Below are 16,484 nucleotides of genomic sequence, written 5' to 3' on the forward strand. Positions count from 1 at the left end.
GAGGAGGGCTTATTTTCGGGAGGGGGAGGCTTATTTTGGTGCATGTGCTCAAAAGCCCGATTGGGTTTATTATCAGGGGATGTCTTATTTTCGGGGAAACAGGGTATTTAAATATTTACAAAATGTGAGGAGGTGTACCCACTTCTGTGATATACTGCATGTGTCCTGGGATAAGGTTGCAAGATCCAAGCTGGGTCGGTCACCAGGACCGGAGGTTTAATCTTCCGAGATTTCGGACTCATGCCGGATCAGATTTTTAACACTCGTGGCAACAAGGAACAAGATGCCAAAGGAAACCAATTACACTCAGACGCAGCTATCAAAATATTAAAGAGTAATAAATACGGTAGTACTATACGTGCTTCTTTAATCCGTTAAATCAATACCAAGGCAGGCTAAATTTCACTTAGAGAGTAAGGGAAATTATGTTGTAATTTTTTTTCCCCATCCAAGTTCATGGATCCACTGAAATCTATTCACAAACACCCAAGAGGTTTTCGGACTCCAGGCTTAGAACTTCTGTTTTAGACACTATCAAAACTGTTACAGTTCTTTAAGTCTGGAGCCCCAAGAACAGTTGCAGGAACTGGGCCTGGCTAGTCTAGTGAAGAGAAGGACCAGGGGAGACAGGAGAGCAGTCTTCCAATATTTGAGGGGCGGCCACAGAGGGGAGGGGGTCAAACTATTCTCCAAAGCACCGAAGGCCAGACAGTTATAGTCATAAATCATGACAGCCATAAAGCAAGTCACCATGTGACCGAGCCAATTTTATGACTTTCTTTTTGTAGCAGTTCTTAAGGGAAATCATCCCGGTCATTAAGTGAATCGGCGGTTGTTAAGCAAATCATTGTTCGTTTTGGCCAAAAACCTGATGTAAACGCTGGTTTTCGGCAAAACGTTGTAAATCACGGTCAAGGGACCATGGGATGCTACAAATGGCCATGAATGTAGGCCAGTTGTTGAGTGCCTGAAATGTGGTCATATAAGAATGTGGGAGGAGGCTTGTCAGAATTTCGGAACTGGATCCTGAGTCCTTTTTGGCGGGTCCGTTGTAACTTTGAACAGTCCATAAGTGAGAGGTTGTAAGTAGAAGCTCACTTATATTAAGTCCCTGGGTCAGTGATGGCTAACCTTTTTGCTATCGCATGCCAAAAGTATGGGGGGGGTCACACGCACGTGTGCCCACATCCATAATTCTATGCGCCCTGCTCCCCCCCCCATGCTCCCCTCATGGCACTCAATGGCACGGTGGGCCCGATAGGCCCATTTTTCGCTCTCCCCAGACTCCAGAGCCTTTCTAGGAGTCTGGGGAGGGCGAAAACGGCCTTCCCCACCCCTCCAGAGGCCCTCCGGAGGCCAGAAACAGCGTGTTTCCTGACTTCTGGTGGGCCCAGAAGCCTTGAAAATCAGCTGGCCGCCACACACATGCAGGCCAGAGCTGAGCTCACATGTCCGCCAATATGGCTCCACGTGCCATCTGTGGCACCCGTGCCATAGGTTTGCCGTGAGTATTACAATTGGTAAGAAACTTCTGAAACTGCAAGAAGAAAATACAGAAATGCTTCCTTTTCCTTTAGATTGCTTTGGGAAAGTTACATCTTCCAGCTTAATCTTTCTTTAAAAAGTTTTATCAGGCGTACAATACGCCGTACCCACAAAATATACAAAAATGATTCAAGAACAACACTGCAATTCCCGCTCTTGAATAGGAGCTTAGAAACTGCAAAAGAAAATGTGCTTTTTCTCTATTTCGGAAAACACAGCTGGAGGGGGGGAGACCCCCCCCCCAAAAAAAACCAGGACTGCATTTTTTTTCTTACAACAAAAATGCTTGGAAAAGAGACAAGAAACTGAATGGCCCCGAATAGAAAGGAACAAATCTCTAGAAAGGAACAAATCTCGTCCTTTGAAAGCCTTGAATGGCAGTGATCAGACGTAATCAATCAGAATAATTCCGCCCGTTAAGAATCCTCCCCACACAAAAGACCGAAGAAATCAAAAGCTTTCCGACAACAGGGAATCTGATAGCGGCATATTCAGAGTGTCCTATTTTCACCAAGCGTTCATCCCCGGTGCTGGTTTCTTTTCATTTTACAGTGATGAGGTTTTTGTGAAAATCAGCATTAATATTAGAAAGGATCGCTGCCCTTCCAGATGTGGCTGAACCACAAACAGCCCCGCAGATCCAGCGAGCCTGGCCGAGAGTCAACACCCGTGAGAAACGTAGCTCAGCAACCTGTGAAGGAACCACAAGCTCCCAACCCTGGTATAAAAAGGATAATCTGGGGCCCACCTGCATCGTCTTCTTCAGGGACAAGAAAAAGAACCAATTCAGGGTAGTGGTGAAGGAGCTGGCCTAGAAAACTGGTGTCTGTGAGTTCTAGTGCCACTTTAGGAATGAAAGCAGGCTGGGTGACTTTTTAGACCAATCACCAGGAGATGGTGAGTTCTAGTCCTCCTTAGGCTTGAAAGATGACTAAGTGACTTGGGGTCAAACACCAGGAGATGGTGAATTCTAGTCCTCCTTAGGCCTGAAAGGTGACTTGGAGTCAATCACCAGGAGATGATGAATTCTAGTCTTCCTTAGGCCTGAAAGGTGAGACTAAGTGACTTTGGGTCAATCACCAGGAGATGGTGAGTTCTAGTCCTCCTTAGGCCTGAAAGGTGATTAAGTGACTTGGGGTCAATCACTAGAAGACAGTGAATTCTAGTCCTCCTTAGGCCTGAAAGGTCACTAAGTGATTGGGGTCAAACACCAGGAGACGGTGAGTTCTAGTCCTCCTTAGGCCTGAAAGGTCACTAAGTGATTGGGGTCAAACACCAGGAGACGGTGAGTTCTAGTCCTCCTTAGGCCTGAAAGGTCACTAAGTGATTGGGGTCAAACACCAGGAGACGGTGAGTTCTAGTCCTCCTTAGGCCTGAAAGGTCACTAAGTGATTGGGGTCAAACACCAGGAGACGGTGAGTTCTAGTCCTCCTTAGGCCTGAAAGGTCACTAAGTGACTTGGGGTCAATCACTAGGAGACAGTGAGTTCTAGTCTTGCTTAGGCCTGAAAGGTGGCTAAATGTTAGACCAATCATCGGTTAGATAAGGGTTAACAAAATTCAAGAGAGTTTGGACTTAGTTCGTTTGTGGCTATGTAAGGATTCTACACTGATCCCTCGTTTAACTCCACCCACAGCTTCTGCCAATCTTTCTCCTACATTATAAATACAGGTAAAGCTCGACTTACAACATTCATTTAGTGACTGTTCAAAGTTACAACGCTACTGGAAAAAGTGACTTAGGACCATTTTTCATCCTTACAACCATTTTGTAGGTCACGTGATCAATATTCAGCTTCTTGGCAACTGACTCATATTTATGACGGTTGCAGTGTATCGAGGTCGTGTGATCCTCTTTTGCGACCTTCGGACAAGCGAAGTCAACATGGAAGCCAGGTTCACTTAACAACCCTGTTACTAACTTAACAGCTGCAGTCATTCACTTAACAACTGTGGCAAGGAAGGTCGTAAAAGTGGAGCGGAATTTCACTAAACAACTGTCTCGCTTAGCAACAGAAATGTTGGGCTGAATTGTGGTTGCAAGTCGAGGGACTGACTGCCTGTACTTAAAACAGAGCAGATGGAGAGAGAGGGACAGAGAGGGAGGGAGAGAAAGAGAGGGAGAGAGAGAGGGAGGGAGGAGAGAGAGGGAGAGAAAGGGAATAAGAGAAAGGGAAGAAAAGAAAGAGAGGGAGAGAGAGGGAGGGAGGGAGAGAAAAGGAGGGAGAGGGATGGAGAGAGAGGGAGGGGGAGAGAGAGGGAAGGAGAAAAAGGGAGGGAGAAAGGGAGGCAGGGAGAGAGGGAAGGAGAGAAACAATGTCGACTGGCGGCCCCCAGGGGGAGAGCCTTCTCTGTGGGGGCACCTACTATCTGGAACGAGCTCCCCCCGGAGATACGGAGGATCCCGGATCTGCGTACCTTCCGTCGTGCGCTCAAGACTTTCCTATTTCATCAAGCTGGCCCGACCTAAGTCTTTTCCCCTTTTTAAATGGAAATTTTAAATTTGGTTTTAAATTATTGGGGTTTTAAATTTGTTCAGCCAAATTATTGAATTCGTTGTAGTTTATTTTAAATTTTGTACCTATATGCTTTATTCTATGGCTGTTCACCGCCCTGAGTCCTTCGGGAGTACAAATTCAATAAAATAAATAAAAATAAATAAAATAAAGAGAGGGAGAGAGATAGAAAGGGAGGGAGAGGGGGAGGGAAAGGGAAGGAGGGAGGGAGAGGGAGGGAGGGAGGGAGAGTAAAGGAGGAGAGGGAGAGAGAGAAAGGGAGGGAGAGGGAGGGGGAGAGAGAGGGAGGGGGAGAGGGAAGGAGAGAAAGGGAGGGAGAGAGATAGAAAGGGAAGGAGAGAGGGAGAGAGGGAGGAAGGGAGTAAAGGAGAGAGAAAGAAGGAGGGGGAGAGAGAGGGAGGGAGAGAGGAAGGGAAGGAGAGAAAGGGAGAGAAAGGGAGGGGGAGGGAGAGAGAGAGAGAGACTGACTTTCTGAGTCCTTGCAAAAACATCAGCAAAGACAGTATCCAATGCAAATCCTGTGCAGTTTGTCGGTTGTTTCAACTTTCACTTGTTCTTCCAATTCTAGCCCCGGAGTTGATTTAAACAGCAGCTTCTGAAGCTTTCCACGTTCTAGGAAAACAATCTCAGTTACGCCAGCTGCACCGCTCGGGCCGAGAAGCATTGAGAGTTTCTGCTTTTTTTCCCCACCCCATTGATTTGGTCACAGGTACTCCTATTACCCTCTTTCAAATGGTACAAAGAACCTTTCTAAATAGCAAAGTTCTCAGGGAGATCCCGGAAGACGGCTGGGATGTCCTCTTTTACACGTTCCCTTTTCTCTTCGTTTTTGTCCTTTCTGCTAGTGGGGACCTTTGCTTTTTTTTTTCTCTCCACCGTTATCCTGCCTGGCTCGGTGTTCTATGGATAAGAGTTAGTAGAGCATTATCGATTTACTCCATGCTTCGGTGACGTGTTTAAAAAGGGCACCGCAAAGGGCAGTGAAATTGATGGGTTTTTGGAAAAAGTGCCGCTTGGGGGTGGGGGGAAACGGCTCCAAATACAGAGAATTGATAGGGCTGTTGCAAAACTCCAGCCAAAAAAATGATGGACTTGGTTAGACAAGAATGCCACTCAAATCCCCAACTAGAGAATTAACAGTTTAACAGAATTGGAAGGGGGCTTTGTAGGTCATCTAGTCCAACCCCCTGCTTAGGCAGGAAACCCTACACCGCTTCAGACAAATGGCCATCCAATCTCTTCCCAAAAGCTTCCAGTGTTGGAGCATTTACAACTTCTGGTGGCAAGTTGTTCCACTGATTAATTGTTCCAACTGTCAGGGAATTTCTCCTTATTTCTAAGTTGCTTCTCTCCTTGATGAGTTTCCACCCATTGCTTCTTGTCCTGCCCTCAGGTGCTTTGGAGAATAGCTGGACTCCCTCTTCTTTGGGGCAGCCCCTGAAATATTGGAAGACTGCTATCATGTCTCCCCTAGTCCTTCTCTTTATTAAACTAGACATACCCAGTTCCTGCAACCGTTCTTCATATGTTTTAGTCTTGGTTGCTCTTCTCTGCACTCTTTCTAGAGCAGAGGTCTTCAAACTTGGCAGCTTTAAGACTTGTGGACTTCAACTCCCAGAATTCTCCAGCCAGCTATGCTGAATTCTGGGAGTTGAAGTCCACAAGTCTTAAAGCTGCCAAGTTTGGGGGCCCCTGTTCTAGAGTCTCAACATCATTTTTATCCCCCCCGACTTAAAAGACCCCAATTATAGATTTGGTTACACATCTGAAGGGGCTTTGGTGCTCTCTGAGCTTGTTGGTTTTCTTGCAGACGTTTCATGACCCAACTAGGTAACGTCATCAGTGCTAAAAAACCCACCCCCTTCTAGCACTGATGATGTTACCTAGTTGGGTCATGAAACGTCTGCAAGAAAACCACTAAGCTCAGAGAGCACCAAGGACCCCCACAGTTCTCCTCCTCCTTCTCTTCCTCCTCCTCCTCCTCCTCTCCATAAACTCCACTCCTTCCTAGCACTGATGATGTTATCTAGTCAGGTCATGAAACGTCTGCAAGAAAACAACCCAGCTCAGAAAGCACCAAGGACCCCTGAGCTACAAATATTCTCCTTTATTGATTATACATCTGCCTTTTTTTTTCATTTCATAATATGGGTAATAGTCCTTGTGTAATGACCAGTTGCTTAGAGGCTGTTCAAAGTTATGGCAAACCCCTCAAAAGACACTTACGACCTTGAAGTCAGATCATAAGTGTCTTTTGAGGGGTTTGCCATAACAGCCATTAAGCAACTGGTCATTACACAAGGACTACTACCTATATCATGAAATGAAAAGGCCAAACACCCCTATGGTCACACATGGTCACATTCTGGATGACTGGCAACGAACTCACTTTTACGGCTGTTTGCAATGTGTCTCACAATCACACGGCCACAATTTTAGGTGGTTTTGGCCTTTGGTTCTTGAGTTTACTTTCCGTTTCCAGCAAAAATGCCCACTGAATAAAATGGATTTGCTTAACAAGGCAGCCTTCCCTTAACCACCACTTCAAAACAAGTTGTACAACGAAGCACAGTCATGTGATGGCTTGCTGAACAAGCAATTTACGACCGTAATCCTGGGCTCGATTACGGTTGTAAGGCGGTTGTTGGCCATGTGACTGGGTGGGCATGGCCAACTCGATGTCACTCACATTGAGGAACACCTCGCCAGCCTCTACTCACCCCTCCCCTCCCAGCCACTCCATGCCTGCCCGCTCCGGCTCCTTAGGGCCCCAAGAGAAAGCAGTTGTTGGAGTTGAGCAGCCAACACGAGAAAGAGTTGGCAAAACAGCTCAGTCCAATTTGGATCTGACCGAGAAGGAGGCTCAGCAGAAGCACCTCACTGAGGACTAGGAGCATAGACTTTCCAAGCAAAGGGAAGACCTGTGGGAGTAGAAGGCCAGGTACCGACGCCTGGAGGCTCAGCAGGTTGAGATGGTCAGCCAGTTCCAGGCCATGATGCAGTCCCACTGGAACAAGGACCTCTGTCTCTTCTCCACCAACGGCGTTTCCTTCTGGCCTTCACCCAAAGCCCCACAGCAGGAGGCTGAAGCAGACCCCAAGTCGGAATTTCTGCCCCCCTCCGACCCGCACATAAAGACCCCGAAGGGGGAGACTCTCTGCAGCAACACAAGCGTTCATTAGACATATCTGTCCCAGGGGCCGTAGTTTGAGGACCCCTGATTTAGTGCAATATAAAAAATGCAAATAATTTTTTTGCGGACCGCCAAAATTTTTTCATGGACCACCAGTTGGTGACCGCTGATGTATACAACGAAATTGGTTTCAGCCTCACTGGAACAATCCATGACAAAAAATGCAAACAACATAAATAGTATAAAGAATAATCCCTATGCAAGTAATTAGGAGAGAAAAAGAAAACCAGATACGTTATATAAAAAAAGTAGGATAAAGTTCAACACGTCCTTTGAACCCCAGACTGAATCTCACATATCCATTCCCCATTTTCCCAAAGGTAAACACGAAGCGAGCAAACAGTTGCAACAGCTTTGTGTTCAAGTCCAAGTTCATTTCAGAGTCCATGGCTGAAAGGGAAAATGAATGTCACGGGAATCTCGTCCTGCTAAGATTTGTTCTTCCTTTCTTCTCTTCCACGCATCTAGACGGGCACTCGTGCTCAAAGCTGAATGAGGCTCGTCACTTCTAATCCCAAATTAAAAAATATCACTGTACAGTAGTGGCCAAAATTGTGGAAACCTTTTGGGAAACGTGTATTTTCTAAAACTAGCTAATAACACCGCTTTTTTTTTTTTTTTGAGTTGTATCATAAAATTATGTATCAATTGAAAGAGTTTAATCAAGAATGTAATGCAATAACTTTTAGGAAGGATTTGCTATTTAGTTACAGTATAAAGAAGAAAAGGGAAACACGTAGAAAAAACGAGATATACAAAAATGATCCCCATGTCAGTTAATCCTTAGTTGGGTAACCTTTAGCATGAATTACGGCCTTACATCGTCTTCCCATGGAGTGAACCAAGTCTTTGAGTTCTGCAGCTGTTCTAATGTGAAACCAAGATTGAAGGATGGCTTCTATTAACTGGGTTTTATTGCTGGGTCGCTTCTGATTAACAAGTTTCTTTAGTCAGCTCCATAGATTTTCCATTGGGTGAAGGTCTGGGCTATTCTCAGGCCATTCCAGCGGTGGAATAGGATTATCTTGAAACTCCCCCAAAAAAGTGGTGTTATTAGCCATCAAACCTCAAAAATACACTTTTCCCAAAAGGTTTACACAATTTTGGCCGCTACTGTATTCATTAGAACGTCCAATTTTTTCCCCCATTGCATTACTTGCTTGAAGTCCTTTCCTATTAACCGAGGCTGAGAATAGATTCAGAAGTACAGGAAGCCCTCGACGTATGACCACAATGGAGCCCGACATTTCTGTCTCTAAGTGAGACATTTGTTAAGTGAGTTTTGCCCTGTTTTGCGACTTTTCTTGCCACAGAACAAGTGAACAACCACCGTTCTTAAATTAGTAACATGGTTGTTAAGTGAATTTGGCTTCCCCACACCCACCCCGTGGACTTGGTAACCCCGGGACGCTGCAACCGTCATAAAAATGAGACAGTTGCCAAGCGTCTGGATTTTGATGACGTGACCATGAGGATGCTGCAACCGTCATAAGTGTGAAAAGCGGTCATTTTTCAGTGCCGTTGTAACTTTGAACGGTCACTAAATGAACTGTCGTAAGTCGAGGGCTTACAATAGGAAAGGACTTGCTCAAAGTCCTTTCCTATTAACCGAGACTGGGAATAGATTCAGATATATTTCTGCGGAAAACTACAATAATTTAGATCCTTCATCTCATGCGCTCAAATAACCTCATGACTTGCACACATTTACTATTGCCATAATGTGATTCACTTGTTTACCACTTAAAATGAACCTCCCCGTCATAGTAATTTATGTGAACCAAGCCCAGCTCTTAAATGACTCACTTTCCCAAACGCTCAAACAGGTAGTACAGTCAAAGACTTGGGTTTCCTGATAGTAATTCAATTCTCTTTTGGAAGGTAAAGTTTCCGACTTCTGGGCTGTGCACCACATAAGCCAGAAGTCTTAAAACTTGGCAGCTTTAAGACTTGTGGACTTCAACTCCCAGAATTCTCCAGCTATGCTGGCTGGAGAATTCTGGGAGTTGAAGTCCACAAGTCTTAAAGCTGCCAAGTTTGAGGACTCTTGACATAAGCTGTTCTAAATCTCTCCAGTTAAATATGAACAGCCCGCCTTCAACATTGCTGTGGATCCTTGGTCTTCTAAAAGCTTAAGAACTTCCCTACTTATCACCTTTAAAATTTTTAAAGTTTTATAATTTTACAACCCAGATTACAAGAACCCAAGTGAGTGGTCAGATGAGGAGACCCGAACTCATGGGTAGCCTCACTTTTGTGGTAAACGAGGACACAAACATTCAATTTTGCAGCTACTAAGATTGTTGGCCGAGAAGGGACAAAAACAGCCAGGGAAAATGATTGCAGCCTGGGAAATGGGCCTCTTGCCGGTCAATAGGAGTGCTGATTTACCACCAGCTTATCAGCTACTTAAGAGCCAAGGACCAGTAGACTGTGAGTTCTAGTCCTGCCTTGGGCATGAAAGCCAGCTGGGTGACTTTGGGCCAATCACAGGAGACTGTGAGTTCTAGTCCCACCTTAGACATGAAAACCGGCTGGGTGACTTCAGGCCAATCACGAGGAGACGGTGAGTTCTAGTCCCACTTTAGGCAATCTCACTGGGTGACATTGGGCCAGTCCCTCTCTCTCAGTCCAAGCCACCTCACGGCAGGGCTGTTGTTATGTGGAAAAATAAGAGGAGAAAGTTGTGTTTGATATATTGGCTGCCTGGAGTTCTTTGCAAAAATAATAAAGATTTGGATATAAATAAGCAATAAAATAAAACTGGAGCGTGAAATGGTGTGAAATCTTCTAGGAAACCATTTGCAGAAGGAATTATCTACGGAAAGATGAAGCCTCTAATCGTGAAAGGACTCCCTTTGCTTATCTTATCTTCTACTGAAGACACAGCGGTTAGAGGCCTGAGGTTTCCCTCACAGTAACTTGCAGGAAAATGGAAAAGCAGAAACAAACATTACTGAGTACCGGCAAAGTATAAAGCAACTTCTTTACGAACAAAAAGAATAAAGATTGTTAATAATAATAATAAATAAAAATTAGGTTTGCAAGAGTTTAAACTGAATGTCGTTCATGAATGCAGATAAGGCAAAGGTATCACTGGAGGCTTTCAAGAAGAGACTGGACTGCCATTTGTCAGAAATGGTGTAGGGTCTCCTGCTTGGGGGGGTTGGACTAGATGACCTACCAGGTCCCTTCCAACACTTAATCTGTAAAAAGTTCATACACAAGGAAGAGATGGATATAAATGGAATAATTAAGCAACACTTGGTATTCATAGCTTTCTTATACTCCAACTGTTTCTTACATGCCCCATTAATTTACAGGTCGTCCTCGACTTACATCGATTCGCTTACCGACCATTCAAAGATACGACAGCACTGAAAATAGTGACTTACGACCACCCTTTGCAGCATCCCCATAGTCATGTGATCAAAAATTGCACCTTTAGCAACCAGAATGGATTTACGAGGTTCGGGCAGTCCTCAACCTACGACCACAATTGAGCCCAATGTCTACATTGTTAAGCGAGACACTTGTTAAGTGACTTTTGCTCCGTTTTACGACTTTCCTCGCCACGTTGGTTAAGCGAATCAATGCCGTCCTTGAATGAACAACATGGTCGTTAAAGCGAATCGGGCTTCCCCGTTGACTTTCCTTTCCAGAAGGTCGTGCAGAAGAGGATCACGTGATTCCAGGACACTGCAAAACCGTCATAAATGTGAGTCGGTTGCCAAGCATCCGAATGTAAATGACGTGACCATCGGGATGCTACAACGGTCGTTAAGTGTGAAAAATGGCCACAATTCCTTTTTTTTTTCCAGTGCTGTTGTAACTTTGGCCGCTAAATGAACTGTTGTACGTCGAGGACTACCTGTATTTGCGGCACCCGGCGTCACGTGACTGGCATTTGAGGCCTTCTCTGTGAGCTTCCAACATGCAAAGTCGATGGGAGAAACTGGATTCACTTAATGACTGCATGATTCATTTAACGACAAGTCACTTAACTGTGGCAAAAAGCTATCAAATCGAGCACGACTCATTTAACAACCTCCTTGCATAGCAACGGAAATTCTGGTCCCCCGTGGTGGTCGTAAGTCAAGGACTACTTTTATTTGGCAATAGCAACACTTTCCACACACACACACCCCAAAGTTCTTTGCAAGGTCCTGTTTTCCTCCTATTCCAGGCAGACATCTTCAAAATATCTGTGCCTCCTTGCAATTTCCATTTTGATTAAAATTTCATTTTACTGCAGGCCGATTAGTGTACATTCAAAGTGACAATCAAGTTATTCTAAGTCTAATTTTTCATACTCTCAGTTCTCAGTATGTACCTTGTTGTCCTGAGTTTACATCACCCCATTGTGCCGCTTCCTCTCGTCTGAACTTAAAGAGATCTTTATGCGGGAAAAGCTCATAAGAAAGTAGACTCTGCTTGCACAAAGAAAGACCTACGGTTGGGGAAAACATGCAGCGCCCCCAAAACTCTGGTACCCTTATAAAAGTTAGTTGGTTGCTTTTGAAAACAACAGCCAGACTGCAGGAGACAAAAGATGTTGAGACTTTGGGTGGGGGGGAAAGTGCAAAGAAGAGCAGCTAAGATGATTAAAGGCCTGGAGTCAAAAACATATGAAGAATGGTTGCAGGATTTGGGTTTGGCCAGTCTAGAGAAAAGAAGGACTGGGGGTGGGGAGGGAGGGGAGAGATGATTGCAATATTCCAGTATTTGAGGGGCTGCCACAAAGAAGAGGAAGGTCAACTTATTCTCCAAAGCACCAGAAGGCAGGACAAGAAACTATGGACGGAAACTAATCAAGGAGAGAAGCAACCTGGAATTAAGGAGAAACTTCATAACATTGAGGACAATTAACCAGTGGAACAGCTTGCCTCTAGAAGTTGTGGGTGGATCATCACAGGAGGTTTTTAAGAAGAGACTGGACAGTCACTTGTCTGAAATGGTATAGGGTCGCCTGCTTGGGCATGGGGTTGGACTAGAAGACCTCCAAGGTCCCTTCCAGCTCTATTCCGATTCTGATGTTGGGAAAGACGGAGGACAGAGAAAGAAGGAGAAGAGAGAGGATGAGATGGCTAGGTACAACCAACAGGAATTTGGGGGAACTCTGGGAGACAGTGGAGAACGGGGATAGACAGGTTGGACTAGAAGACCTCCAAGGTCCCTTCCAACTGTATTCTGTAAAAAAAATAATTAAAAAAAAAGAAAGACCTGAAGAACCAGGTTGGAGACAGATCATCTAAGTGGCCTCTTGGAATCAGCACTAATGGGATGCCACATGTAACCAACGCCTAGCTCTGCTCAAAGGCTCTAATTGCTGGGAAAGGGAGGAGGAGGATGAGAAGGATAGAGGAAGAGATAGAGGAAGAAGAGGAGAAAAAGAAGAGGAAAAAGTAGAAGAAGAAGAGGAGAAAAAGAAGAGGAAAAAGTGGAGGAAGAAGAGGAGGAGAAGAAGAGGAAAAAGAAGAGGAAGAAGTGGAGGAAGAAGAGGAAGAAGTAGAGGAAGAAGAGGAGAAAAAGAAGAGGAAAAAGTGGAGGAAGAGGAGGAAGAAGTAGAAGAGGAAGAAGCAGAAGGGGAAGAAGTGGAAGAAGAGAAAGGAGGAGGAGGAGGAAAAGGAGGAGGAAGACAAAGAAGAAGAGGAAGTAGAAGAGGAAGAAGTAGAAGTAGAAGTAGAAATAGAAGAGGAAGAAGTGGAGGAAGAAGAGGAGGAAGAAGAAGTAGAAGAGGAAGAAGAGGAAGATGAAGAGGAGGAAGAGAAAGAAGAGGAAGAAGAGGAAGAAGTAGAAGTAGAAGCAGAAGTAGAAGAGGAAGAAGTGGAGGAAGAGGAGGAGGAGAAAGAAGAGAAAGAAGAGGAAGGAGGAAAAAGAAGAGGAAGAAGTGGAGGAAGAAGAGGTGGAGAAGAAGAGGAAAAAGAAGAGGAAGAAGTGGAGGAAGAAGAAGAGGAGGAAGAAGTGGAAGAGGAAGAAGCAGAAAAGGAAGAAGAGGAAGAAGAGAAAGAAGAGGAGGAGGAGGAAGAAGTAGAAGTAGAAGCAGAAGTAGAAGAGGAAGAAGTGGAGGCAGAAGAGGAGGAAGAGGAAGAAGTAGAAGAGGAAGAAGAGAAGGAAGAGGAGGAGGAGAAAGAAGAGGAAGAAGAAGAGGAAGAAGAGGAAGAAGTGGAGGAAGAGGAAAAAGTGGAGGAAGAAGAGGAGAAAAAGAAGAGGAAAAAGAAGAGGAAAAAGTGGAGGAAGAGGAGGAGGAGAAGAGGAAAAAGAAGAGGAAAAAGTGGAGGAAGAAGAGGAGGAGGAGAAGAGGAAAAAGAACAGGAAAAAGTGGAGGAAGAAGAGGAGAAAAAGAAGAGGAAAAAGAAGAGGAAAAGTGGAGGAAGAAGAGGAGGAAGAAGAGGAAGAGGAGGAGGAGAAAGAAGAGAAAGAAGAAGAGGAAGAAGAGGAAGAAGTGGAGGAAGAGGAGGAGGAGAAGAAGAGGAAAAAGAAGAGGAAAAAGTGAAGGAAGAAGAGGAGAAGAAGAGGAAAAAGAAGAGGAAAAAGTGGAGGAGGAAGAGGAGAAAAAGAAGAGGAAAAAGAAGAGGAAAAAGTGGAGGAAGAAGAGGAGGAAGAAGAAGAGGAAGAAGAGGAGGAAGAAGTAGAAGAGGAAGAAGCAGAAGAGGAAGAAGTGGAAGAAGAGAAAGAAGAGGAGGAAGAAGAGGAAGAACAACAACAACGAGGAGGAGGAGGATGAAGAAGATCAACAAGGAGGAGGAGGAGGAGGACCCCGATTCCAGCCCGCCACAAGGTGGGAGACAGATCCTCGCCCACAAGATCCACTCGATCCCTAAGACTCAAGGCCGCTCGGACCATCCCCTGAGCATCCCATGGAAGACTCCCTAGAGTTGGATGGACCTTCTCCATCCTCCTCTCCAGGCCACCTTCCTTCCTTCAGTAACTCAACCTCCCCCCACCCTCCCACCCACCCATAGCAATCCAGAGGCGGCCTCCTTACCTAAGAGACCCCAGGTGTGTGGGGGGGGGGCTGGGGCAGAAACCCCACAAACAGAGAAGCCCCTCCCCTTCCCCTTCCCCCTCCCCCCTCCAGCCTTCATTCGCCTTTGCAACGGCTATTTGTGGGGGGAGGGGAAGGTTTAATGAGTCAGGACCCCCCCTCCCCTCCTGGGAGAGCAGGAAAAGGGGGGGGAGGGAAAGGAGAAAGTCCCCGGATGCTGCCCCTCCCCCCCTCCCCCTCAGAAGAGAAACAAACCCTCACCACCACCAGGGTTGTGGACCCGCCAGCCCATCCTCCGCGCCCTCCTTGAGCCGGGGAAGATGGGGCGGTGGTCCCAGACCTCTCCCCCCCCCCAGCGGAGTGGGGGAGGGGGCTGGCCTTGAGGGCTTTCCACCCACCCACCCCCCCTCCCCGCCTCGGCCTACTCACTCTGGCAGGTAGGTGGAGGAGAAGCTGCTCCAGCGGTGGAGGGTGTAGGCCAGGACCCGGCTCCCGAGGAGCCCCGACGACGATCCTGGGCCGAAGCCTAGGCCCGACGCCGCCATCTTGTCAGCCGCCGCGAACCGGGGAGGAGGAGGAGGAACCATAGAGTGGGCGGAAGGGGACGGAAGGAAAGGAAGGGAGGGAAGGAAATAGAGGCGCGCTCTGCCCGGCCTTCACTTCCGGTTGCCGCTCGCCTCTCTTGGGTGGGTCTCGGCCACGCACGCCCTCTAAAGTAAGATGTTCGCCCTGGAGCCGGAAGTATAGAGCGGTGTTTTTTTTTCACCTCTTGGGGGAAGGGAGGGGAGGCGAGAGGAGTGAGCAGAGAGTGGGGGGGGCGTCTTAAAGGGGCCGCCGCGCGCTTTTCGAGTTTGGAGCGAATTGCAAAAATGCCTAGAGATGGATGGATGGCTTGGTTTGGCTTAATAGCAGGTAGTCCTCGCACTTACGGCCACGACTGAGCCCCAAAACTTATGCCATTAAGTGAGAAATGTGCGAAGGGAGTTTTGCCCCGTTTTACGACCTCTCCTGGCCACGGTGGTTAAGTGAATCAGCGAAGTGGTTCAGTTAGTGACCCGGTTGTTAAGGGAATCCGTGGACTTTGCTTGTCAGAAGGTCGCAAAAGGGGATCGTGTGATGAACCCAGGACAGTGCAACCGTCATAAGTGTGAGTCAAGTTGTCAAGCATCCGAAGGTAAATCATGTTGACCACGGGGAGGCGGCAACGGTCGTAAGTCTGAAAAATGGTCACTTTATTCGGTGCCCTTGTAACTTCGTACGGTCACTAAATGAACTTTTGTAAGTTGAGGACTGTATGCTAAACCCGAGTTTCTCAAACTTGACAACTTTAAGATGGGTGGACTTCAACTCCCAGAATTCCCCAGCTAGCTTGCTTGCTGGCTGCTGGCTGGGGAATTCTGGGAGTTGAAGTCCACCCAGCTTAAAGTTGCCAAGTTTGAGAGCTACTGAGTTAGGCGATCTGTTTTTTACTCCCACACAGTGGTTTTGCAACCCGGATCTGGTTTCCTTGGCTTAGTTTAACATGTTCAAAAAATGGAGTAATTCACAATATGGTTTAAGCAAGTTGGGCAAACACAACCTTTCTCCTGCTTTCTGGCCAGTCCAGCAATGCTAAAAATCTGTTTGGACAATGTTCCACGTGAATAAATAAATATCTGGTTGGCAATCTTTTGCAATTTTGCTAAATCAAGACAAATTAACCTGCCAAGTGCCCCCGCTGGCCTATTTTATAGCTGGATTCTCTGTAGATTTATGCATTAAAAAAAAAAGACCTCACTTTAAGAGCATGGCCATTTTGTAGCCTTTTTTTTTTTTTTAAAGTACTTTGTACATGTTCAGATGTACTGTACTATTCTTTGCATTCTTCCTGGCAATAGAGTGGAATTTTGCACTGAAGTGAAATAATTTTTCCCTAAAAACCCTTGTTACATTTAAGGGACATTTTCTTCAGGTCGCACAAGAAGCTCCTAGAAGAAAAAAATTAGATATAGATGGATGGACGGACATATATGAAAGGACTGAGACAGATTAACAGAGTTGGAAGGGACCTTGAAGGTCATCTAGTCAAACCCTCTGCCCAAGCAGGAGACCCTACACCATTTCTGACAGAGGACAGTCCAATCTCTTCTTGAAAGCCTCCAGGGATGAAGCTCCCACGACTTCCGAAGGCAACTTCTGTTCCATGGGTTAATTGTTCTCACTGTCAGAAAAATTCTCCTTATTTCTAGGTTGAATCTCTCCTT

At 46.1% G+C, this 16,484-nt stretch overlaps 1 protein-coding gene across 1 annotated transcript in view; it reads right to left on the reverse strand.

Annotated features, from left to right (window-relative positions):
• The window catches only part of MKLN1 (muskelin 1), a 96,823-nt gene extending 81,998 nt beyond the window's left edge, over positions 1–14,825 (reverse strand). Inside the window, exon 1 of the mRNA XM_060685894.2 lies at positions 14,671–14,825. Within this exon, the coding sequence (XP_060541877.1) occupies positions 14,671–14,786 (116 nt within the window). The 5' untranslated portion in view covers positions 14,787–14,825. The remainder of the gene's footprint in view (positions 1–14,670) is intronic.
• Positions 14,826–16,484: the final 1,659 nt, after the last annotated feature.

Source organism: Pantherophis guttatus, chromosome 7, assembly GCF_059756535.1.
Source record: "Pantherophis guttatus breed Tessera chromosome 7, ASM5975653v1, whole genome shotgun sequence".
In the NCBI taxonomy this organism is placed as follows: domain Eukaryota; kingdom Metazoa; phylum Chordata; class Lepidosauria; order Squamata; family Colubridae; genus Pantherophis; species Pantherophis guttatus.